This window comes from Gymnoscopelus microlampas (genome assembly GCF_963454915.1).
Source record: "Gymnoscopelus microlampas genome assembly, chromosome: 1".
Taxonomy (NCBI): domain Eukaryota; kingdom Metazoa; phylum Chordata; class Actinopteri; order Myctophiformes; family Myctophidae; genus Gymnoscopelus; species Gymnoscopelus microlampas.
Window position 1 is genome coordinate 47,417,993 of NC_139962.1, and position 27,390 is coordinate 47,445,382.

The 27,390-nt window shown below is 43.9% G+C and overlaps 1 protein-coding gene across 1 annotated transcript in view; it reads left to right on the forward strand.

The window, feature by feature from the left end:
* Positions 1-27,390, forward strand: part of LOC311043824 (putative transferase CAF17 homolog, mitochondrial) — a gene marked incomplete at both ends in the record, with an annotated part of 42,376 nt that overhangs the window by 2,003 nt on the left and 12,983 nt on the right. Inside the window, 4 exons of the mRNA XM_084055196.1 lie at positions 3,736-3,855; positions 13,118-13,341; positions 15,610-15,711; positions 15,900-15,903. Coding sequence (XP_083911322.1) covers positions 3,736-3,855; positions 13,118-13,341; positions 15,610-15,711; positions 15,900-15,903 — 450 coding nt within the window. The remainder of the gene's footprint in view (positions 1-3,735; positions 3,856-13,117; positions 13,342-15,609; positions 15,712-15,899; positions 15,904-27,390) is intronic.

Here is a 27,390-nt window from a genome sequence, read left to right on the forward strand (position 1 = left end):
AATTCAGCAATGAATGAATGAAATACACTTTATTTTATTTGTACACCACCAGTTATGTGAGAGAACACTTCTGACATGGACAGAAGTTGCATGCTACGTGTGAAACGCTGGTCCATGTCCCGACCTGATGCCCTGTACAATTGTCCAGAGTTAATATTATGTGAAAGAGACTGTAGAATGGTATTCCAAGGTCTCAACTGAACCTATGCATAATCTGGTGGAAGCCAATCCTGACCTTTAAACTACAGCACAGTGGACTAGTGGTTCTTAACCATTTTTATTCTAGGAGTAGATTTAGCATAGACCATCAAGTCAAGACCCAGTAAGTCATATACAGTAAGGTGATATTCCTCTATTCAAATCCTCCTTTGTCCGTGAAGTTCCACATGTCGGAACATTTCACAACCTCCTTTAAGGCCCTAACCCAGCGGTTGAGAAACACTAGAACTTAGATGTTTTCTCAGCTCAGCGCTCAATACCAGGGGAATGCTGAAGAGCCAGGGGGTCTTCAGTAAATGGGATCCATGTCATAATACTGTTAACCCATGCAACCCATTAACCCCTAACATCATCACAACACTGCAGACAGATATGGGCCAAGGTGTAAACTGGAAATAGTAAGAGTTATACGAGCTAAAACCTCATTTATCCCCCAACGGGAGGTTTAGTTAATACAGCCTCACAATGTCCTCCAGCAACAACAACATAGTCATGGCCCGCACCCAGGAGGAGGATTGGCAGCTCCTGCATGCAGGGGTTGTAGCAGCTACCAGCCACCCACGGAGACAACCAATGTTCCCTGCCTACCCGCACTTACCCAGTCTTACCTCCAGTCTTACCTCCACACATCCACACAATGCACACAGCACACAACTAAATGTCCATTGTCACTACTGCAGAGATGATGGATGCAGGTCAATGCACAACACCTCAACCAGTGGTGTGTTCTAGGTTTTTTCGGAGGGCATACAATAATCAGCAGTGGTGGTAAATACTGTAGAAATACTCTGTTCCAAGTAAAAGTCCTGAATTCAAAATGTACTTGAGTAAAAGTACAAAGGTATTGGTATCAAAATGTACTTAAAGTACCAAAAGAAGTACCAAAAGTAGTAAAAGTGTGCAGAATGTCCCATTTCAGAAGTCCAAAATGTATAAAAAAATCTTTAAAAAAGATAGCAGATCTACAAGCTCACAATGCATTGCATCGCATTGCGACGCATTGCAAGCTTGTAGATCTGCTTTTTTTAAATGGCAGAAATATATATAGGGCTGAAGTGGTTAATGTATGTTTTGTAATAATAATGAAAATCTACAAATAACTATTAACAAAAGTTTTCAAATAATTGTAGTGGAGTAAAAGTATAATATTTGTAGAAGTAAAAATACTGAAAATTGGAAATACTCCAGTAAAGTAAAAATTGTACAATAGTACAATACAAGTACAATACTTGAGTAAATGTACTTAGTTACTTCACACCACTGATGGTTAGTAGAGGGCTACCCTTTTTTTCAAAACAATTCTGCATGTCATACTAAGTTTGACTCAATCTTGTTGGCTGTTGTCAGATGTGATCTCAGTGGGTGGTAAAAGCTTGTAAAAGCGATCAACCTGTGAGGCTGTAGATTTTGAGACATTCATGTTGAGCAGTTCTGAGTATCTCCTGTAATATATCACCCACCCACCGAGTCAAATTGCTCTTATGCGCAAACGTAAATTTACATGGCCAATAAAATCCCCAGTGATTCAGCTCCTGTGGGTTGGTACCGGAATCGTACATATTTACCTAACCTTTACTTCAGACAAGCCATTTATATACGGCTAAAGTCTGTCCCGGCCGTGCCAGGCCTTACAGGCACAGCAGCATTCATTTGCCATTTACTGAAGATCACATGGATGTGTCATGTGCCAACAGCACTTTAACCACGCAGGGAAAAACGTGGTCAAAGCTTTAGAACTGAAACTAAATGGTCTTAATGATAAAATGACCTCATTACAAGACTGAAGACTTCATTTGGACTTTCCAAGCGTAGTAAAGCTGTTATTTTGTCATGAGCCTGCTTTCCAGAGTCTGCTGGGGGGGGGGGGGGGGGGGGGGGGTTGGCAGAGGAGAGCCTAGCCTGTAACCCAGAGGTTATAGGTTCAAGTCCAGCAGCTGCTACATGTGCCCTTGAGCCTGGTGGCTATGAGCATGGAACCCCGGCCTGCATGTTTTAATGTCAGTGGCTCCACATCTGTAAGTCTTGTCAGTTGGTTGTTTTTTTCTTTTGTAAATCTGAATGATCACATTTGACTTGTTTTTTTCTGTTGAGTTTTTTTTCTTTTTTTTTTCTTGTTTTCGTAGTTTTTTCTTTACGTTCAATTTTTGACGTGAAAAGGATAGGCTAAAAATCCATTGGCTTCAGCCTACACTTTTTGGTCTAATACATACAATGTGAAAAAAAATACATTGAATTTTCTTTTTATGACCAAAATAACACACACACACACACACACACACACACACACACACACACACACACACACACACACACACACACACACACACACACACACATTTTCTGTATTACAATTCCAGTCAGGTGTATATGTATGCCTCACACTGTCAAAGTTGCATAAAACATTCCTTCTGAATCTATTTATAGTAGCGCCTTCACCATAAGTAGGAAATTCAGAAGGATGCAAGAACTCGCTCACTCTGCTCCCATCGCCTGGCTACGCCCACCTCACCCTCACCCTCCTCTTCCTCTTCCTCTTCTATCTGCACCCCTCACACACCCAACTCCCCCCCACCCCACCACTGTGTAACATTTTGCAGGCTTTCACTAACACAAGCTCTTGGAAGAAGAACTTCAGTCCGAGTAAATGGAAACAGCAGCTTAAGATGAGAAGAGAATGGAGGGGAGAGGAGAGTAGAGAGCATACAATTAGCCATGTATGACTAGAGAGAGAGAGAGAGAGAGAGAGAGACAATGACAGAAAGCACATTAATTCAATGAAAGAAAGAAAAAATACATAGAGAGAGAGTGGTTGAGAGAAAGAAAGAGGAAAAGAGACAAAAAGTTGGCATGAGAAATAGAAAGGCAGAGAGTAGGAGGAGAGGGACAGAAAGTGTGAGAGAGAGAGAGAGAGAGAGAGAGAGAGAGAGAGAGAGAAGAGAGAGAGAGAGAGAGAGAGAGAGAGAGAGAGAGAGAGAGAGAGAGAGAGAGGAGAGAGAGAGAGAGAGAGAGAGAGAGAGAGAGAGAGAGAGAGAGAGAGAGAGAGAGAGAGAGAGAGAGAGAGAGAGAGAGAGAGAGAGAGAGAGAGAGAGAGAGAGAGAGAGAGAGAGAGAGAGAGAGAGAGAGAGAGAGATCGAGATCGAGATCGAGATCTGGGCTGGCTGTGTTAATGTCCTCCATGTGGTAATATTTTTCATGGAAAGAGCTGAGCAGAATATTTTTCATCGTCTGCTCCCATTTGCTTCCAGCATACTAATGCGTCATAGAGCTCCAATACTCACTTTAACCACTTAAATCCTATATACTGTACTTTGTCGTGTGTGGAAAATAGCCGATCTACAAGCTCCCGACGCATCACATTGCGACACGTATGAGCTTGTAGATCGGCTATTTTAAAACTTTGGAAACGTTTGGAACATTTCTGATTTTACGCCTATAATGACATGCCCCATAAAATAGGGACGTTAGGTTGTAAGTGGTTAAATTCTTTGTGCGTTTATGCTCTCATTCCATTGCCAGTGTGGAGCTGGCTGCCATTGCTAACACCAAGTTCACAACCACGAGCAACCAACCCTGCAAAACAAGCAGCACACCACAGGACCAGTCGATGAAGCTAGCAAAGGAAGTCTTGTGCAAAAAGTTGGCACGTTTACGGTTGACCAGTGAAGACCTTGCACACCAGATTAAGTCTTGTGTCTAATGTTTCAAATAAGGAGAGAACACAAAGGCCAGCTGTCTGGCCACTTTACCGTTAACCACTTAAACCTTTACGTCGTTGACCGAATTTTTGCCAAATGTTTGCCTATTTATACAGAACTTTCGCCTGAAATGCCCAGAATAAGTAGCTGTAGGGTTCATGTCTCTAATAAAAAAACAACAACAGTGTTGTCTTGTTTTCTCGTCTGTCTAAGCATCGAGAAGTCATCGAGAACAGCCCAGCAACAGCCAAACCTTAGGGTGGTGTCCACTCTGACAGCCAATCACATGCTTGTGTTTGTTTTATTGGCACTAGAGTAGTTAGCAGTCAGCCATGGACCAGTGGTCAGTGACACTGGTGTCACTGTCACTCTCTCTCTCTGGTCTCTCTCTGTCTATCAGTCCATCAGTGAGGAGGTGTAGCTGACACAACCCTCAGCTCTCTCTGCTCTTGCTGACAGCACAGAATGTTATGTAGAGGACAATCGTGTGTGTGTGTGTGTGTGTGTGTGTGTGTGTGTGTGTGTGTGTGTGTGTGTGTGTGTGTGTGTGTCCTTAGATGCTCTGCTTATGAGTGTTCCTTTTTCTATGCTGTTGAGTGTGGATGTGTTCGTGGGTATTTGTCCACATGTGCTACTGGGTCTGGGCATGGGTTTTCATCTGTATATGTGTGTGTGTAACTGTATGTATCTGTGTATATATATATGTGTGTGTGTGTGTGTGTGTGTGTGTGTGTGTGTGTGTGTGTGTGTGCATGTGCGTGCGTGATTGTGTATATGTATTAGCATGTGTGTCTGACAGAGAACAATTCACATCCCTGTTCCTGATGCTTTGGTCATGGAGAGAGAGAGAGAGAGAGAGAGAATCATCAAGAAGAGATGAAGAGGGATAGATAGAGAGAGCTGTGGAGTGAGATGCTCTGAGAGGCTCCAGTCTTGTTTGGTGTCTCTGGCACGTCATCACTGCTCAATGCTTGGCTCACATCAAACACACCGACAGAGAAGGGGAGGGGGGGGGGGGGGGGACTGCTGAGAAGGAGACAGTGTAGGAGACACAGACAGTTATAAAGCTGAGAGGAAGACAGTGTAGGGCAGACAGACAGTAATAACACTGAGAGGGAGACAGAAAGTAGGGAAGCTGAGATAGAGACAATGGGCCCGATTCACTTAGCTGTTTACACCCATATTTTGAGTGTAAGCAGCTTTATGGTCTTAAATGGGGGCGTGTAGCAATGCAAAGGATCTTCCATATGAACGTGCCTCTGACCTTCAGGCAAAAATGAGGAACAACTGTGATCCACACATATCAGGGATTTACACACCCCTTTGTGAATTGCTCTTCGGTTTTTGCTTAGAGAAAATACACCCTCCTTTAGTCATTTTATTCACACGTTATTTACACTGATATTTACGACCAGCTTAGTTAATCGGGCCCATTGTCATAACTAGAAGCTCGCCCCCGCTACGCGGGGGCTCGCGTCTATCCCGCGGCCACGCCCACGTAGCGCCCGCGGCCACTTGGCAACTCATATAAGTGGCGTAGCGTCATGAGGGTCAGTGGGGCCGTGGCTCGGTCAGTGAAGACCCTGTAGTGCGGATGATATGTGGCATAGAGGGGCAGATTGTAAATCCCCAGAGGAAACATCCGTGGGCTACCATTGGTTCAGCGATGTGTGCGGTCGCCCTGCGGCCCCTCCTCCTCCACCAATGTGCAGTATTGAGAGCCCTGACGTCACAACAATTGGAGCGATGGGCACTGCACTGTGGTTGGTTAGGGTACACCTAGGGCCCAGGTAGAACCCAGTTAAAGCCTGCATGGGCAAACCCAGGTAGGACCCGCCTTGGTCCCACATAAACATGGGTAGTTGGGGCCCACCTAAGGGCCAGGTAGAAGCTACTTATAGCCTGCATGGGCATCGCAGTTGGGACTGAAGTGGATGCCGCTGACATTGCTGACATGGGGTCCATATGGTTTAGCCCACCTTGAAACCATATGGGAACTACGCTGGCATGCTGGCTGTAATGCAAACGCTGCATCATACCTGCAGTGTGTATTTTGATGTTGTGTGTGTAGCAGATATACCTGCAGTGTGTAGATCAATGTCCATATGAAAGTCAATGGCCAGCAGTGTTTTTTTTCCCCAGCAGAGTTTCTAGTGTCTCTGTCTCTCTCTGGAAGAGGTTGCACATGAACTCTGCAGCCGCACTGAGGCGCTCCAACACAAACACTCTGACATTAAGCTGCTTCACACAACAAACATCAGCACGACACTGCTGTTTGTCCAAAAGACACAATATCTCCTCTCCGTCAAGGAGATGAACATCATGTGTTCATTTATCGACAGCCGTACAGACTCCTTTTGACACATTTTACCTCGTTTATCCAGCTCTCACTGACTCATCGGGCTGTTATTTTGCTGCGATCAAGTCAACGATGTGAGAGATTAGCTATCACAGACGGACGGACAGGGGGTGAAACATAGTCTTGCGCCATGCCTTTCGGCCTGGCGGAGACAATAAAAAAAGGAAAGTAAAGGAAATGAGCATTTCTGCAACAAAAGTAGTCAACAAACTATACTATGAAAACATGGGCCACATTGTCAAAGAATGTAAGAAAGAGGCAGTCATGTAGAAAATAGCCGATCTACAAGCTTACAAAGCCTCTCAACGTGAGGCGTTTTGAGCTTGTAGATCGGCTATTTTCACAATATGTACTTGTGGAACGGAGTCAAACAGAATGGGGGGGTCCCCAGATCAAGTACGTTTATTTGGGGGGGGGGGGGGCGGCGGCGTGAAAGGGTTGATAAGCACTGCTGTAATCGGAGCGAAATTATCTGAAATTACTACATGACCATAATGCAGCCTAACATGCGTTGCACGGGGCGGTCCTGCCATTACGTTAGTTACTGTAGTTGCTGTGGAGCTACATAGTTCTCCAGAAGACACACACAAACATACACCATCTACAATGGACTAACAGAGCAGCAATATTGACATTCACCACACGAACGTGCATTGTTGACAAAGTGATTGCACAGCCGCTGCAGGCATGACAACCACGTTAGCGTTAGCGACATGGCAGCTATCACAGCGCCCTGTCCGTCGTCGCTGGGACTAACTGTGATGGCTACAGCAGTAACAGCAAGCTGTCTGCGATGCCATTGTCTGGAGACTGCTCTTAGCGTGACACGACCAATGAGAGTGAGCGCTGTAGTTGTTGCTAAGATACGGTGGCGTCTCTGCCCCATAGCTTGTAGATCTCTCACGCATGATTGGCGTAGGCTGCGTTGCCAGGTCTGACTGTTTGTATAAGCGATTTTGGGCTTATTTGGGTGCACTTTTGGGCTCGTTTCCATAGACCACGGCAGCGCTTATTTCTTTCCCGTGACCGATGTGGCAAAAAAAGTGCAAAACGAACCATCCGGAAGTAAATTGCGAGATGAAATATATAGCACTTTTTGATTATTAGAGAAGGAGACACATGTGAAGGTTGAAAATGAAAGGTAGGAGATTATGTAGTTTTTCATGAGGGATTTTTGTAGCAAGTTGTGAGAGAATTGGGCCACTCCTGTGGGCGGGGGGCTGATTAGAACCATTGGGGTTTGAAAGGAGACGCTCTCTGTTTGAGTGATAAGATAAGATAGTAAGAGGCTGGAGAAGACGGCAGCCAGGAGTTATCTTTAAGGACACAAATAAGAAAGATGGAGCGAGAGGAAATAGACAGTTCTTATACTTTTTCCTCTCGGTCTCTGGAATGCTAAGTGCTCTACAGGTGATTCATGGTCAACCTCAGCTCCAATACCAGTCACACACACACACACACACACACACACACACACACACACACACACACACACACACACACACACACACACACACACACACACACACACACACACACACACATTGATACCACCTGTCACGCACAGCATAGACAGACTGAAGAATCAGAGTCTAAATGAGTCCAGTCTAAACAGCAGGCTGGAACACATTAACCTGGTCACTACAACACAACTCATACCCAACAGCCTGTTCACACAGAAACATTTAGTCTGGATTTTAATTGTCCATCTAAATTGTGTGTCTGCTCATGTTCTCACGTTTTACGAGGTAAGATCAAGCTCTTTCATAGCTCACTGTGTAATGGTTCTCTACGACCATTCCGCATGTAAACAAACCATTTACAAACAAAAGAAGACAACCTATGTGTGCAGTACGTGTGCACTGTAGTAACCATCTGGTACCAAGAAAAGCTCACTTATAGATTTTACATTTATGATATCAAGTCAAAATATGTTATGTTATAACACAACATAACATATTTTGACTTGAGGTCTTAAATGTAACATAATGTAACATAACATATAACATGTTGTATGTTATGTTACATTGTTATATGTTCCGTGGTGGACACGCTATCATCAGTGTAGATAAGGGAGTCATAAAGCATATAAACCTAAAGACATACTAACATAAACAGAGGTCTAACCTATGACATCATGCAGAGGTGGACAGGCTGGGACAGAGCCCTTCTGGACATTGTCAGTAGGTCAGTGTCGTACAGTGGGCACTCCCACTGCACGCGCACGCACACACACACACACACACACACACACACACACACACACACACACACACACACACACACACACACACACACACACACACACACACACACACACACTACCACCCCTATTATGGGGTTAAAGCTCAGTGAAAATAGCCTACAAGCTCACAACATGTCACAAAGTACTGCTTTGTGAGCTTGTATGTCGGCTATTTTCCGCAAAGATATTTAGTTTACAGTGAAAACATGAGGGGGCCTAGTATTCCCAAGTAGAACCCTCGGGAATCCGGTCAACTAAGTATAGGGTTTAAGTGATACTGAGCTGAATATACATGTACTGTACGCACACGCACACACATGCGCACAAATACACGTCTGGGCTAATAATTTGAAGTGTAGAGTAGAGGCAGGCCAGATGTAATAATGATTTCCCTCAATTTCATGTTCTCTGGTTTGTTGCAGGCCACATAATGATAGCATAGGAGAGCCACCACGCTTCCTGAGACTGTCAACACTGTGGCCAAGTTAAAGTTCTGAGAAAGGCCTTCACCATGATGCTGCTGGGGCCTGTTGTGCAATCATTTCTAAGATTTTTGTCTTTTTTCAACCTTTCGAAGAATTTGGTGATGAATGTCTCAGCCTTCCTATTATTTGTCAACATTCTGAATTAATACAAAGAATAAGGATCTACCCAAAAAAACAGATTGTGTCTTTCCAGTGCAGTGTTTCAAGTTGTATGGTCTGAACACACACTCCACTGAAGCCAACTGGATATATACCTAAAGTAACCTTCTCTTTCTCTCTCACACCCTCCTTTCTCCATCTCTCTACAGCCTGGAGTGTGTGTGTGTGTGTGTGTGGGGGGGGGTGCGTGTGTGTGTGTGTGTGTGTGTGTGTGTGTGTGTGTGTGTGTGTGTGTGTGTGTGTGTGTGTGTGTGTGTGTGTGTGTGTGTGTGTGTGTGTGTGTGTGTGTGTGTGTGTGTGTGTGTGTGTGTGCGCGTGCGTGCGTGCGTGCGTGCGTGTGCGTGAGCCGTGCGTGTGTGTGGGGGGGGTGTGTGTGTGTGTGTGTGCGCGTGCGTGAGTGTGCGTGAGTGTGTGACTGCTGGTCTTGACAATGACCCAACTAAGAGCAGAGGGGCAGAGGAGCTTCTGTGGTTTAAACAAGGGCCCCTTCCAGGAAAGTGTGTTTCAAAAACATAATATGACAATGTGTGTGTGTTTGCGTGTGTGCATGCCTATGTGTGTGTTTCTGATTATAATCCAGTGAGAGTTGGGGTGGGTAAAGGTTGTGTGTAGATACACTATGTTGTGTGAATGTGTAAGCATGTGTGTTGTACATGCTTGCATGTGACTGTATATCATTACGTGTGTGTGTGGTTGTGTTGTGTTGTGTTGTGTTGTGTTGTGTTGTACATGCTGAGGTTCCCTGGCAAAGGTCCACAGGGTTTTGGGAGAGGGGAGCTTTATGAGACCTCAATAATTAAATCACCACTCACATTTCTACTGGTGTTTCCTGTAAACACTTAAATCAACTGACGAAGGCTGGCCATTCATCTGATGTATATTTATATTTATGTCTTAACTTCTCCAAAATGACCATACAGTACTTTCTTCAACCACCATGCAGACACCTCTGTGTCCAGCTCTCTTGTTGCACGTTGTCCATAACATTTGGAGTGAGTGGTGTGAGACGTCTTTTGAAGTGAGTGGTGTGTGAGACATATTTTGGAGTGAGTGGTGTGAGACATATTTTGGAGTGAGTGAGTGGTGTGTGAGACATATTTTGGAGTGAGTGAGTGGTGTGTGAGACATATCAGTGGTTCTCATATTATAGCAATATAAGTTTTTTTTAAAGGAAAAACTGTTAGAAGACATTTTGTAGAATCCCCAGAAGCAAAGATTTGAGTAAAAACTTTTCACTTTAAAAAACATATATATTGAAAGATTTGCTCAAATGTTCAAGATTTTCCAAATAAAATAGCCCCAAAATAGCCCCTATTTTTCTACAAGCTCCATGAAATTGTAGATATATTTTTGAATAGCCAAAGAAATATTAATATTATTTTCCCTGTCTTAATGGGTTAAATGCATTTCACCAAATGTTAATACTTGTTTTGTTTTTTTTGCTTCTGAAACTTGTGCTGTGCTGCATGCTGGTGAGAATCAAACAAGACTGGAGAAAACATGCAAACCAGCTCAAAGCGCACAGTCAAAAGTGTGGTGGGAAATAATATATGCAGTTAATATGTACTACTCTAGGCAGAAAACCACACTGTCAAGTTCATAATAAAGTTGTTTATTGAAAAGAATGAGGGCGGTGTAAAGTGTGGTGGTGGTTCTGGGAGGGGTTGCTGACCCTGAAGTCTTTTGCCTTGGATCTCATCGAATCATCACTGGGATGGTGCAGGGTGGATGTGAGAGTGTATATGAAAAATTCAGGGCTGGGTTTAAGTAGAACCTGTTATTGGTGAGCAGGAGGAGTAAATGGTCCAATGATGTCCTGGCATTATGTGTAATAATCTATCTCGTTGACCAATCAGTAAGCCATTTATGAAGGAGAAACCTACGCTATATGGATATTATGCCTTTAATATTCTATGTTGCTATGACACGCAACAGTTTTGTAGGATATGAAAGTTGCAATGTGTGGGTTTGAATGCATAAAATGTATTAAAATATTTATTCCAGCTTGAGGGATTCGTAACAAAATTAAAGCATAACATAAATTGTATAATGTGGGTTTGTGAAGACGTCCAAGGTTGGATTTGAGGACTTTGAGGACCCCTTCTATTTTCCATAGAACCTGGCGTCTATGGAAAAACAAGCAACCTGCGTCATCTCGTTCTGCACGAATGGTCGCTCGTTCGCAAGATTCAGTGCATGTTTGAGTATCATGAGACTCCACGATGAGCAGTTGTAGAGAAAAAACTAACTTTGCATCGGTTATAATAGACGATTTTCACTCTTCCACAGGCTCCCATTATGCCAACGGAGGGGGTCGCCAGACTGGACGAAGGGGACTCTCTGGAATAACTCAACGTCCCTTTCAATGTTGGTGAGTGATTAGCGACACATCAAAGATAATACTTAAAATGTCCGGATCTCTCCTTTAAGCCCTCTATACGATCTTTGTGCGACAAATAACGGAAATAGCAGCTCTAGAAGCTCATAACATCGCAGGGAAAGGTCACAGGGTCACTCAAATCTCTTTTAGCCATTGAGCTATTTTCACCGAATATTTGCCTATTTTCACCAAAATGATCGCCTATTGTGACACGTCCAGAATAGGGATGCTACGGTTCATGCGCTTGCGGTATGAGACATGAGACAGAATGACTGTGAAACATATTTGACACTTTGACACAGCAGGGGCTAAGTTGATGCTCATTTGTGGACTGGGGGGAGAATAGAGGTGAATGGGGAGTTGGGGAATGGGGAGGTGCTTGATGCAGGATTGCGTACTATAAGACATACAGTCTATTCAGTACACAAACATGAAACTTTCTCAACAAATTCTAGATTTATGCTCAGAATCTGAGCCTCAGTTTGGCCAGTCAAATACAGAGCAGATTAAAATCCTATAGTTTCCCTTTTCCCTCTTGCATTTGATATCCCTTCTTCCAAACCTCCATACTTCCTTTCCTATGGCGGTCTCCCTCTTTCTCCTCTCTCCTCTCCGGTCGGTGCTGTCTGGTTTTGACATCATGCCGCTCTATCCGGTGCTACAGTTATCTGATAGCCCCTATGAGTCACAGCCTCAACTACACACACTCCTACAATCCTGGCCAGCCACATGCAATCGGACACACACACACACACACACACACACACACACACACACACACACACACACACACACACACACACACACACACACACACACACACACACACACACACACAGGTCAACTCGGGGCCCTTTCAGTCAGCTCCACAGGCCCCTGGGTCCATTTTCATTAATGACGGTTATCTGGAGCAATGCAATGTATTATTATTGATATATTATCAGGGACCCCTGAGCTCCCAAAAAATGCTTGTTGATCCCCCAGGCCATGGCCAGTTTGTTTTTTTGGAATGACTGCTCTTTACTGAGTGCATTTACTAGTTATAGATGTTTTTAGACCCGCTAGCAGTAGCACAGGGATTGAATTTCTGATTTATACTTGGTTGCGCAGCCGCATTGTGTCGCTCACTGAAAATAGCCGTTCCACAAGCTTGTAGATCGTCTAGTTTCGGCAGTTTTGGCGCACAGCTAACTATACATCAGGCATAAGGATGGCGATGTTGGTGAGTCTGATGGTGCACTTTAAAATGTTGTAAACGGGGTGTACGTCTGTGTTTCCAGTACAGATAATTGCGGGATATTATTGTTTGTCTTAACATAGTATTCCAGAGGATAGTGAGATGGTTGGAGATGCTTGGGAAGAGTTGGAACACAATACAAATCTACAGGGAGGTGAGGGTTCACCTTCTGCCCTCTGCTAATGGTTCACTGCCATATACTCGGGGTGCTCCTTCCATTCCGACATCTCACCACTCCGACTAGTGGCTTCCGCGTGCGGTTAAGGTTAGGGTTAGGTATAGGGTTCGTCAACGTCTTCTTCTTCTTCTTCTTTCGTGTATCATCGTCATATGTCCAGCTCAGTGTCGCAAAGCCACGCCAATGTCTCTGGTCCCACTTGGAAGAGGCCGTCCTCTGAAGGAGGTCTGTACAGAGGACAGGTGGTGATGATGTGGTCGGCAGTCTGCTCAGGCTCGCCACACTCGCATACTGCGCTGTCTGTCAGGCCCCACTTCTTCATGGACGACTTGAACCGGCCAACCCCAGTACGGAGGCGGTTCAGCAGTGTCTACTGCCGGCGTGGTAGGTGTTCTCCTTGGACTCCATCCCCAGGGTCTAGGATGTGATGGTGCATCCGTGACGGCTCAGCCGACTCCCACTCCCGTCTCCAGGCAGTTGCCAGCCATGCTCTTACAGACATGTCCTCAGGGATGGTTCCAAGCATCTGTTGTGCTGTCCTCGTCAACGTCGGAAAGGCGACATGTCGGAAAGGAGAAATGCACCCCATATACTCGTCATTTCAATCCAAGGCTCACACCGCCATTGACGAGTCACTCGTCATGTGGTGTTTTCAGTGGTTTACGATAGAGAGCACTCTTCCGCAGCCTGTGAATCATGATGATGATGATGAAGAGTACAGCCAAAAATCTCGTGATCACAACGAAATCAAGATTGTTTAGTTACCGTGTATAGGATTTATAAAAATAAAAATGTCTCTGCTTTCTGTTGCTTTTTGGCGTAAACAAGCTAAATTCAACTGCCAATAACTATGGAACGGATGATCACGACGACACAATCGTTTTTTTTCCGATTCTACGAGACCCCCCTATGTCTTTTAAAGTGATCGGCAGGTGGATCGTTTTGAAGAATAATATTCTATGATTTTTCAAAGGTTAGTAAAAACGCTCGGAATCGCTGACAGCTGTAGACGATGTTTTAACTCTGGCAGTCAATGAGTTAACACTTAACAGCTCCTTACAAGCAAGTTGGTGCCTTGTATGGTTTCCTCCGCCGTCAGTGTATGAATATGTGTGTGAATGGGTGAATGTGAAATAAGACACTTTGGAGAAAGGCACTATATAAATGCAGTCCATTTACACAAGGCCTGACGAGACACACGCACGCACGCGAACACACACAGGTTTGAAGTATTATATTTCTGAGGATCTGAACTGATTTCTATTTCCCTAACCTTAACTCTAAACACTACATACCCAAACATTAACCCTTACTCTAACCTTAACCTGAACCTGATTATAAACCTAAGCCTAACCTTCATCCTTATATCCTTTCCTCATGACTGGTCCTCACCAAGATGGAAGTACAAGAGCGCAGGCGGTTTAAGTTACTTTATTTAACATATTGATTACTCGTTGAATGTCAAGCTTCATATAATATGATTTTTATATGACTGAAATTATTAATCTGTCATCAGATATTGTTAAAGATCGGCTGACTCAGGTTCCTAATAATCATTATCAGTAGTCCTGAAAAAACATATTAGTCTCCAAACACACACGCACGTGTACACACACACACACACACACACACACACACACACACACACACACACACACACACACACACACACACACACACACACACACACACACACATCTGGATTTCATCAGGGTCTGTGGGGGAGGTTTTGTGTTAGGAGTGTGTATTCTCAGGCCTGGCCTCCAGCCCTAGTTGATAAAAGCAGATAAGCATTTTGTCCAAGATTAGGTCCAGAGAGTCTGTTTTTAGGCACCACCAAGGAAGTACGAGGTGACATTTTGAACCCTGGCGTTCCTATTCTGGGCAAGTCACGATAGGCAAACATTCAGCAAAAATAGGCGAACAGTCGGCGAAAAGAGCCGATCGGCTATTTTGGACAAAGATATTTGTTGTAAAGGGAAAAAAAGAGGGGGGAAAGTACAGAGCCCTTGGGGACCCAGTCAATGAAGTATAGTAGCCTATATAGCGTTTTAAGTAGTTAACTGGAAGAACTACTCAGTGGTGGACAGTAACTAATTACATTTACTTGAGTACTGTACTTAAGTAAAGTTTTGTATTTGTTTTGTTTGGCAAGCTCATGAGCTTTCACTCCGCTACATTTCAAATCGAAATCTTGTACTTTTGACTCCACTACATTTCTAGGAAGCTCTTGGGACCCAAACGTACAAAAAAGTATTATGAATTAACGACTTAAGCCCTATTTCAAAAATAAATTGAGTATGTACTTTGTCCACCAATGGAACTACTGGTAAAGAAATAGTAAGATGAAGGGAGAGAGATGGAAACAGAGAGAGGGAGAGGCCAGTGTGAGGACAGATGAGGATAGAGGTCAATGAATGAAAAGAAACCTGTAGTGAGTACATAACACTGCCTCTTCCTGTGTTATACTGTACTGTGGTTTTTGTTTTGATAATATGACCTTCTACAAACAGTCAGCGGACAGACACAGACCACACACGCACGCGCGCACGCACACACACACACACACACACACACACACACACACACACACACACACACACACACACACACACATTACTCTCTCTGTGTGCGAAATTTTTGCGATTCAAGGAATACTGCACACTGCACAGTCAACGGTGCAAAGTGCAGAGCACATGGGGTTTGGCGATGGCCAGAGGTGCACGGTGCAACCCCAGCGCAGTTGGAAACAGGGTGGGATTAGGAGGAATAATGACATATACAGTACTGTAAAATATGATCAAATATCCTCTTTTCCTTCCTTGGCACTTGGCACTCTGCGCCTCTAGAGAATATCACTTCACTTGCCTGTGTGAAAATAGAGCCCTCTTTCTTTCTCAGCTCAAAGGAATTCAGTTTAATTCAATGTTCTCTTTTTGCAGGACAGTAAGTGAACAGAGCAATATTTTGGTCAAATACTTTTTAAAATGTTATTTTAATCTTTTTGTTCAAACATTTGCGATGAGACACGCTGTACTGTAGATCTGTAGGTATATAGGGCCTAAGATTTTAATCTCCCATTCTCATTTAACCTCAATGTATTAATTATTCTTTCTCACATGTGCATGTGTTACTGTATGTTAAGTTATGTTATGTTATCCTAACCTATCTCGTCTTATCTCATCTTATTATATCTGTATGAATGGGCATAAAAGACAGAGGAAGAAAAGCGTCATGGCACTCCCCAATAGGGTTAACCCTATTGGGGAGCATTATTTAATATTTACATGTCGCAAGCTACAGCTTGTCTTTCACTTTCACTCAGAATCAGACTAGGTGAGGAAAAAAAAACATTGCTCTGCCTCAAGAAACTATCACTGGGCTTACACCATGTGCCTGTGTGAAAATAGAGCCCTCTTTCTTTCTTTCTTTCTTTCTTTCTTTCTTTCTCAGTTCAATGAAAGTCTGTTTAATTCAATGTTCCGTTTTGGCAGGACAGTGAGTAAGCACTTTGGTGAACTTTAGCAGCACTTGTTGGCAGTGAGACAGTAGGGAGAGTTGTCCTCCCTCTAAGGTGATGGAGGCAGCAGTAGGGAGCTGATAACTAGCTTGTCTTTTAGGATTCCCTGCAACATGTTAACACGTTCTGATGAGATGGATTTTTGTGCAAAACACAGCAGTTGGAAATTTTTCCTGACTGGAAAGCACAGCAGCAATATTTATCCTCAAATTCAGATTCAGATGGCCTTTGTTCATCCCAAAGGGCTATTAATTATGCAGCATATGTGTGAGTGTGTGTAAAGAGTCTAACATAAGTGCATGCTCACACACACACACACACACACACACACACACACACACACACACACACACACACACACACACACACACACACACACACACACACACACACACACACACACACACACGCACACACACACACCCACAGAGAGACAGGCAGACAGACAGACAGCCATTTCATCTCTGTCTCGCTGTTTCTTTTTAGTTTTTGCTCTTGTCAAAGGCCCTATGTAATCATGCTTCAAAGAGTTGATGTGACCTCAGCAGCGTTGGCTGGTGCTGTGGAGTGTTTGCAGTGTCCTGTGGAGCCCAGCAGAGCCTTAGTTTATGTCTGAGAAAAGAAGCTTGGGAAAGGCCTCATAATCTGCCAGATTGTCTTCCATACGGCTGGTCTCATTCACACTTTCCCTTTCATAATACTGTCTGACTGTCTCTCTCTCTCTCTCACATGCACATTCATGCAGATACACATTGTCTTACTCTCTATCATACTCTGTCTTGTAATACCCTGCACCTCATCCACCATCAGCACAATCATCACAACCACCACCATCCAATGTACTCAGTCTCTTTATCGTCTTTCATCATCCCTCTCAAACTCTTTCTCTTAAATGGACCATTGCGTTAGTTCCGGCAGGCACGGAAGTCAAGAGGTCCCGCACAGATGCACTGTCCAATCACATAGCCTCACGACCCAAATGCTTCAGTCTATGCTGTCTATTTTAAGCAGACTGACATTCACTCTTTCATGCTCAAAATCTAAAAGCTACCACAAATGACAGCTCGTCAGTGTGATCAATCTCCCTCCACCTCCCCGGCCTCTTCCTGTAAGTAGCATTTAGGTTTTCACTCTGTCAGCAGGTCTTTCAATGCAGGTTCAGATGTATTGTATTCTTTGAATTCTGTGTATTTTGAGGTTCTGCTCTATGAGGGGTGTTTATGTGTGTTAGCATGTCCATGTAATAGCTGTGTATGTTTAGGCTCTGCTAAAGAGTTTGTGTTCTCAGAGTGTGTGTCATGCTTGTGCAGATTGTTTTGGAGCATCACGGGAGTAGAGCCACAGTGCCAAATACAATGCAATATCACTGCAATAAACGCTTTTCATCTTGACCAGAGTATCTGAATTCCATACTAAACTTTAAATTTGATCTTAAATGATGGCTTCATTTTCATACAAATTGGACTGCTTTTGTCTGCTCTGTAAGGTGTGTTAACTGTTTTACAGACCACAATGGAAACAAGCTTTGACCTTTTTGTGAATTGATCCATGTCGGTTGCTTTTAAGGTGCATTGTTTTGCTTTTAAATTGATTGGCAATAAAATGCTGACTACAGACTGAACCTGGTCCTGTTTTGAACAATGTTCTTAACACATTTAATCAAACCTTTAATAAGAATTTCAAAAATAGTGAAAATAGCATATCTACAAGCTCACTGTTTTGTTTTGTTATGTTACAGTATTATGTTGTGTGTGTGTGTGTGTGTGTGTGTGTGTGTGTGTGTGTGTGTGTGTGTGTGTGTGTGTGTGTGTGTGTGTGTGTGTGTGTGTGTGTGTGTGTGTGTGTGTGTGTGTGTGTGTGTGTGTGTGTGTGTGTGTGGAAGGAAATGTGTGTAAGGATCGGTGCATGTCTTTGTGTATGTATGTACTGTATGTACTCTATATGTCATTATTTCTCCTAATCCCACCCTGTTTCCAACTGCGCTGGGGTTGCACCTCTGGCCACGAGACGTCCATCGCCAAACCCCATGTGCTCTGCACTTCGCACCGTTGACTGTGTAGTGTGCAGTATTCGTTGATTCACAAAAATGTTGCACAGAAAGTGTGTGTGCGCGTGTGTGTGTGTGTGTGCGTGCGTGCGTGCGTGCGTGCGTGCACTATGTTTGGCTCCTGCTGTGTTTACTGAACCTCTCACTGCCTTCAATAGTTCACTGACTAATGACTGTTCTACTGCATGTTTGATGACACACCACTGCAAATTAAAGATGTGTGCGTGTGTGTGTGTGTGTGTGTGTGTGTGTGTGTGTGTGTGTGTGTGTGTGTGTGTGTGTGTGTGTGTGTGTGTGTGTGTGTGTGTGTGTGTGTGTGTGTGTGTGTGTGTGTATGTGCTTGCAGTGCACACCCACAAGTGTGTGTTTATGTTAAGAACAGCAGGAATCAAGCACAACATGAAACCATCTGCTCAAAAGGTCATCAAAGCACTGGGTGGTGTAAACGTACACACATGCACGCACGCACACATGCACACACACATACACACACACACACACACACACACACACACACACAGACACACATGCACACACAGACACACGCATATACACACACACACACATCCTTTCGACATAAAAAGCAGAACCAGCTTGTATTCCAGGAACACACTTTGAATTCACCCAGATTTAATTGACCCAATGTGTGTGACTCAATAACAAACACAACCACTATGCTTTCAACCTGTGTGTGTGTGTGTGTGTGTGTGTGTGTGTGTGGGGGGGGGGGGGGGGGGGGGGGTGAGAGAGATATATTTTGGACAAAAGCAGCATAGAGTTCAGTTCCCTGACAGTGCAGCTCCTCTTGCCTCTCCTCCCCCTCCTTCTCTTCTGAACGTCTCTCTTTAATGTTTCACGTCAGATCTTCAGTAAAGTCTCACAGTGTTTCACCAGCGGTGACTTCACCAGGCCTAGATCAGCGCTTAAGCTCCCTGTGTGAGTGATGTTGACGTGGGGCGAGGGCAGGCCACGCAGCCTGTGCTCTGGGTTCTGTGTGTGTGTGTGTGTGTGTGTGGACGTTTAGCAGCCTGAGCTGTGCTCAGCTCTGCTTGTTTTGGCTCAGCCCATACCAGATGACTCCATACAGACTCCCTGATGGTTGAGACTCCTGCATGAACACATACACGCACGCGCACACATTATTTGTAGTGCTTTAATATGAGGCTCTTCCATTGACTACACTGACCACAGACACTAACCCCTGACCCCAGTAAACTTAACACTATACATGTCATTGTCTATTCATGTGTGTGGCCTTATACAGTATCTTACACAAACATACACCATTTTCCTGTTAGTGGGTTTATTTTTAGATTTTACTTTCATTTTCTCAATAGTCATTCAAATTAAACCAAACATTACCAAAGTAACCATTGAATTAAACCTCACTTTTCAAATCAATCTGTGCTTTAAAATGCAAAGATAATAAAAGATAAGTTAAAGATGTGTTTTCAAGTTTCAGCAAGGTGATTTTCATAATGACCTCGAAAATGAAACTAACCACAGTATACATTGGAAAATAGTCGGCAGTAATATCAAGTAGGCTATACCAAAAGTCAGGTGTGGTCCTTTAACCTAACGTTAAAGCTTCAATCCATAGCTTTTTTTGTGTGAATACATTTTTATTTTGAAGTGCATACAATGGTCCAGCCTCATAGATGTTCTTTGCAACAGATTGTTACCAGGATTTTGTCCTCGGAGATGAGAAAAGGCTGGGAATGAGGCTAATTTTGATCAATCTGTATGGTAGAGTGTGTTAATACAATTTACTGTAACTAACACAACTGCAGTGGTTGTAGTTGGTCTACCTATACTCTTCTATTGAGACATGTAGATCCTGTGGTCGGGTAGGACCACTACTGGTTGACGAGGTATTGCATGAATGTCTAACTGGTCTAATATGTCCTCTATCCACTATAGTTCAACAGTAGAGATTCCAGCACTCGCATGGGGTCAGGGGTTCGAATTCTGGGTAGAACAACAGACAGTTACGGATTGCAGCTTTAATTCTAACTCTAATCTAAGCCCTGTGAAGACATTTACTAGAAGAACACACACAAACACGCAGTCCCTCTCCATGACCCTTTAAGTAATGCATCCTCCTGAGAAAGACACATCCTGCTGTTTAAATATATATGACCTCATAGCCGTACAGGACCACCGTGGCCAAACAATGAAACATGGATGAAGCACAGAGCAAAGAGATAATGCTCACATGGTTTCTCACTATTTAAGCAATGCTATTATGTCTGAATATGGGTAAAAAAGAAAATCCCTCTTTTTATTATTTTTAAAGGACCACTTCACCCATTTTCAACCTATCTTCATATAATTAGTCCTTACTAATACTCATTAGAAGATAGAACCATTTATGTCTCTCAGAGGAGGGTTGTCAGTAGGACTGTGAATCGTTTGCTAACTCACAATTCGATTCGATTCCGATTCTTGGGGTCACGATTCCGATTTTTATCGATTTTTTCAAAATAAACGATTCTCGATTCAAAATAGTTTTTTTTCGATTCAAAAGCGATTTTTTCCGATTCAAACGATTCGATTCAAAACGATTCTCGATTCAAAACGATTCTTGATTCAAAACATAGGATACATTTATGTAACTTTTATAATTGTAAAGGTTTTATCAACTGATAACAATGTGAACACACAAAGGTAAATCCAAGATCCTCCCCCCAAAAATAAAACAATAAAATAAATATATATATATATATACATTTTTTTGAAAATCGATTTAAAAAAAAAAGAGAATCGATTCTGAATCGTCCAACATGAGAATCGCGATTCGAATCGATTTTTTCCGACACCCCTTGTCAGAAGCCTCATGCATTATAATTATAATAATGCATTATTAATTAGTTTGTAATTCTGGGTAGAGTAGATTTGATAGATAGATCAATGCAACCATGAAATAAACACATTGCACAGTCAAAAGTGTACAAATGGAACCAAATGGAGTTTGGTTCCATTTGTACACTCTCAGAGTTAATGATCACTCTGGATTTTTGGCACATCAAGATTACAATAAAAAGTACCGGCAGGATCAGAGCCCAGACAAACTGCCTGTGATCCTACATAAAGAGGAAGTGTCCGTATCAGCACATGCAGGAACAGCAGTTAAGAGTATCTTTTTGACCGGGTCCCCCAGGGCTCTGTACTTGGCCCCCCTCCATTTTTATTTTCTCTACACCAAATAAAATCTCTTCGTTGAAAATAGCCAATCTGCTAGCGCATGATGGGTCGCGTTGCGATGCATTGTCAGCTTGTAGATTTCCGCATGGTTCATCTGTTGAGATGCTACGGTTCATGTGGTTGCAGAATTTCTAGTGAACTCTATCCATTGTCCTAACAGATGAAGTTAGTGTTTCCTATTGTAATGAAGCTCATTTGCATTTGTGCTTAACAGATAGGCATCGGGTTTCCCCTGCTCCGGTGTGTACGTTGGCTGGACTTGTGTTTTTCCATTGAGTCACCCCATGGGCTCACGCCAGACGAGAGAGACAGGCTCGTAAAGGGGAAGTAAGTGATTCTAATCAGTATCAATTACCACTGCACTAACTTACAGCCAAACAGAAGACATTAGCGCATCCACTTCCTGGATAGGGGATGAAAGGGGCTATTTGTTTAACCAATCGGGAGAAAGAACAACTGGTTGAGGTGAGAGTTACTGATGGAACACCTCTCTCCGGCAGTCAGACTGGAGGAACAACTGGTGTAGATTATAATAAACTAGAGATTTCTTTAAGGGACATGTTTGACAGTTTTGAACCTAAATCCCATTGTCCTGATGTATGAGGTGATCATAGGCATAGCTGTGGTGTGGGAAACAAATACCCTATGACTTGTGTTCTTCTCCGCGAAATAAGGAAGTGTATGGCCGATGACGTGAATCGTGTTGTTCTGCGTACATTGGGCGTACATTCCGCTACGCCCGATGGTGCAAAATGTATATGATATATAATCTCCTCATCAGAACAACAGGATTTTAGGTTAAAAATCCCTTAAAACCAAAGTTTATGCTGTGCTTAAAGTGAGAGCACACAGAATGATGTCCTATGTAATGTAAGATGACATTTTATAGTATCAATTACTGGTACTATCTACTAATTAGTGTCACATCGTTGCTCCTTCTGGAATGCGGCTGGGAGGCCATTGCTGCGTTCAATCTCAGGGCTGGCTGGGACCATTTTGTGGACGTGGAAAGCCAAGGAGCGATGGACGTGGCCGAAGTGCCCTTTAGCAAGTCACTTCTTGGCTCCGTAGAAGACTGTGTGCTGCTACCGGCGGGCATCTCTTCAGGTGTTGAATGAATGGCCGAAGAGTGATATAGGGGAATAATCGCTGTTCGTCAGGGATCATTTATTTATATTAAACCGGCACCATACCCACCTCCATCAGCACTCATTTGTTACGGTCAAACACACCGTGAAACCCCTCAGCGTCAATCTATCCATTTTAATTTGTAACTCTGGAGAGCGTACGAATGGAACCAAATGGACCCGTGAGGGTCCATTTGGTTCCATTTGCGCGCTCTCCAGAGTTAAATGAACACTCTGGGGTTTTGCAGTGCAGTGACAGGGCGGAAGGGAGTGCCATATACTGTGGTTGCTGGACGGACGGCGCTGTGGTCAGTAGGTATACAGTGAGATCTCTTAACGCTTTACACAGAGAACGGAGAACGCATAGCTCCAGACTCACATTCATTCTAGAGTGACATCAATCATGGTTTTGGCATGGGGGGCGGGGTGGGGGAGGAGGGGTTCGGTATTGATTAGAAAATGTTGGAGCAGAAAGTGGGTCACGAATTCCGGGGCCTCGCTCGCATTTACCAGGAATAGCGGCCGCAGCAAATTAGCGAGATTCAGCGAGGCAGGGAAATATTTTGCAGCCTTTGATTGACAGAGGGAATCCAACATGTTGTGGAGAGAGAGAGCATTGGACTCGGCTGCGCGCCAGGGCCAATAGAAACAATAGCGGTTGGGGATGGACTCGGACCTGTGGACAGACAAGACGGATAGACAGAAAGGTGTAATGAAAAGCAGAAAGGAGGGCCCGGACGGTTGGCGTAACCGCCGTCTGGGCACCTAATAGGCTGGTAATCCAGCCTGACAGAGTGTTGCGGGTTCGACCCCCGATCCCGACGGCCTTTGCTGCATGTCACTCCCCATTTCTCTACCCATTTCCTGTCAGCCTACTGTCCTATCAATAAAGGCATAAAAGCGAATTAAAAAATAAATTTAAAAAAGGGCAATGGATGTATATAGGCAGGTAGAGGGTCGGATTTGCTGGGGGGGGCATGGGGCAGAATCCATCCCCCCCTCGGTGGAGAAATGTTTTATGCCTCTGCTTCTGGTCAGACTGTTTTCATTTTAAATGTATGGAAACCATTAATCCTGGCGTCCATATTTTGGTTCACCAGCGTTAATCTGTCAAATTTTGTCAATTTTTGGTGAATGTTTCCCCCCAGAATACTAAACTTTGGCTATTTTCTTAAATGTAAAAAAAATGTAGAGAAATTGTGATGAACTATGGGAATTTTTGGACAGTTTTCACCTATAATGACGTGCCCAAAATAGGGACACCAGGGTTAAAAAGACACAGTTGGCTCCCTTGGATACTACTGTGACTGTATGATATTGCTCCATTACACAATAGCAAGGCATAGGGGTTATGTCTAAACATACTGTAATGTAGGTTACAGAAAAGACAAGGCTATTTCCACTCAACAGTAGTTTATAACAGATGGACCACAGACCCTATCTCCCACTACCTCACCTTCCATACAGAAGGTGCGTGTGTGTGTGCGTGCGTGCGTGCGTGTGTGCGCACGCTGCCTTCCCTTCATCCTAAACTGGAAACAGGAGCAAGGCTGTATTTGTCCAGTATGGGGTTACAGTGTTCCCTCCCCCTGGAGCCAATGGTTAGGAGCTTACTTTAGTATAGGAGAGGAGAGGAGAGGACAGGACGAGTTTGGGGTAAACAGGAGGTGAATGTATAGGTAGGTCGTGTGGGGAGGGGGTAGGAGAGGAGAAGGAGGTAGAGTGAAGAGAAGAGGGAGCTCCTGGCGGTGAAAGTATGGGGAGGTGGATGAGGAGAGGAAGTGGGGGATGAGGAGAGTAAAAGGGGGAAGAAAGAAAGAAAGGAGGAGGAAGTGAGGGAAACCCCTGGGTAGGAGTAGGGGGGGATGGGGGAGAGTCTCCGTCACAATCCCCTCTGTAGTGTACACTCAAATACGTGAGTGTTAATTGAACTCTGGCAGTGTACAAATGGACCCCAAAAAGACCCGTAAGATTACATTCTCAGAGTTACCTCTGCACAAAGGGAAGCATTCTTTTCCTTCACTCCTCCTTCACTCCCTCACATACACACACACAGACAGCCCCCCCCCCCCCCCCCCCTCTGCACTGCTCCATGCACCATCGGGGACCGGTGGGCTTGGGGTATGCAACGTGGACCGGGGGGCTCTGCACCAGAACATTTAAAACTTTTTTTTGCGAAACTACACAGCAGAAACAGCAGACTTGAACCCGTTAACCCTCCCCCACCCCCCCCACCCCTCCCTCTTTCCTCAGCAAGAAAGAAAAAGCCCCAAACTGCCTCAGCTTCTCACACATGAACAGACAACGCAGGGCTCCACAAGGTGCTAAACCTTTACAAAACCCCAACGACTTAAAGGCCTTGAGGAATGCTTATAATTTATGCCACGCATAAAGTGCATTGGTCTGCTCAGTCGATCTGCATGGAGGTTCAGTATGGGCTAATATAATGCACTGCTGGTCACTCGCTATTACACACCATTTTACAACTCCAACTGTACTGTACGCCTCTATATCCAGTGCTATTTGGTTTTACCATTTAAAGTGGGACGAAATCCTATAGTCGGCTGATCTTGTAGTTTGTTTTCCAGTGCAAGGTAAAAACGGCAGCAGGATAAAAACATGGCAGGCTGCATAAACCACCTACAACACCATAAAAGCAATGCAGCTGTAGCTAATACAATTAATAATTGGTGACAGGGCTCCAGACTCACTTTTTACATTGGTTGCAGTTAAGATCTGGTGCATTACCTCTGGCAGTTGAGGTGGGTAGATATACTGGCATTCCTGAGGAGCGATTGTGTGTTCTTTGTGACCTGGGAGTTGTGGAGGATGAGGTTCATTTTGTTTTTCACTGTCCACTGTACAATGATGTACGAAATTCCTTATTTGAAAAAAAATGCAGGATAAGAATCCAGATTTGTTTTGGATGTCTGAATGTTATGTTAAGTTGGCTGTTCAATAAGGAAGTTTTTGTTTTAGGAAAATTCATAGAAAAAGCATGGCAGTTGAGGTGGAGGACGATGTACCCGTAACCCACAACCTGGACAATCAAAATGTTTATGTATTCTGTTTGTATCTTGGTGTATATGTACATTGTGTGAGTGTCTTATAAGCCTGTGCGGGCTGGGCATCATGTGGTGCAGGACACTATAATAAAAATCTATCTATCTATCTATCTATCTATCGGTTGCACTGGTTGCGCCACATTTTTTTAATAAAAATGTGGCACCAGCATATTATTTAGGTGCACCCATAATGTTTTAACTTTAACATAATAATACATTATTGGCTACTATGCTATGCTATGCTTGCACACTGACACACCCATGGCACTGGGCACCCATTATTAACCCATTAAGACCTGAGGAGGCCGATTCTACAAATGCCTTCTAAATAGAGCCAGTAGTTCTCAAACCTTTTCGTTATTCAAAATGATTTTTCAAACACTTTCAAGATTTTTCAAACATTTTCTAAAATAGCAGATGTACAAGCTTGCAGCGCCGGCACAAAGCTTCATTTGATTAGCTGCAGCTGCGTTGCTTAGTCACTACAGAGTGTGCACAGGAGGTGATGTGAAACTTAAGATTTTAACTTCTGTTCCTTTGTAATTAAATAAATAATATATACATTGCATTTCGTTTATGAATATAGATGTGCAATTTATAATGTATTTGAAATTATGTATTTGGGCCCGAGCTGAAAAAGTTTGGGAACCTTTGTGGTAGTGAATTCTACAACCAGACTCCTGACTTGGTCTCGTCTTATATGTGCCCTCCTGACTGAGTGGACCACATTGTGTGTGTGTGTGTGTGTGTGTGTGTGTGTGTGTGTGTGTGTGTGTGTGTGTGTGTGTGTGTGTGTGTGTGTGTGTGTGTGTGTGTGTGTGTGTGTGTGTGTGTGTGTGTGTGTGTGTGTGTGTGTGTGTGTGTGTGTGTGTGCGCGCGTGCGTGCGAACCATCCAGGATTCGGAATGACAGACTTTTAACTTTATTTCAGAACATATGGTGAGAACATTGATGCATTTCTTTAATGCATTGTGGTCAGACGTGTTTAATCATCTGGCCATAGAGACATGTTTACTGGACATAGCAGTTCTGCTGAAGGGGGATGGGGACCGTACCTGGAGGCCCACTTAACCCTGCTCTCCTTTGCCCCTCACTGTTTTTATGGCTCTTTCTTTCAGTTTCTCCCCCACCCCATCCCACCACCATTCCCAGTGTTTATTTTCCTTCCTTCCAAGATATTCCTCCTGCCTGTGGAACTGCCTGGTTCTCCTGTGGTAGAGGTGGAAGGGAGGGTGGTTGGACGAGGGAGGTTTGGGGGTTGGCTGGGTGGTGGTGACGGAGGAGGAAGAAGAATGATGGAAGACAATGGTGGATATTTTCTCTTGCCTGATTGGAGGAAGGGAATATAAGTGCCAGCTGCTGGGCACAGGGTTTCACATGTGCCATGTGACAGATAATGAAATCAGGGTTTATTTTCCCACCTGGGCAGTTTGCGTTGCTGTTGGCAGAGGAGGATTAATGAGGTGGTTT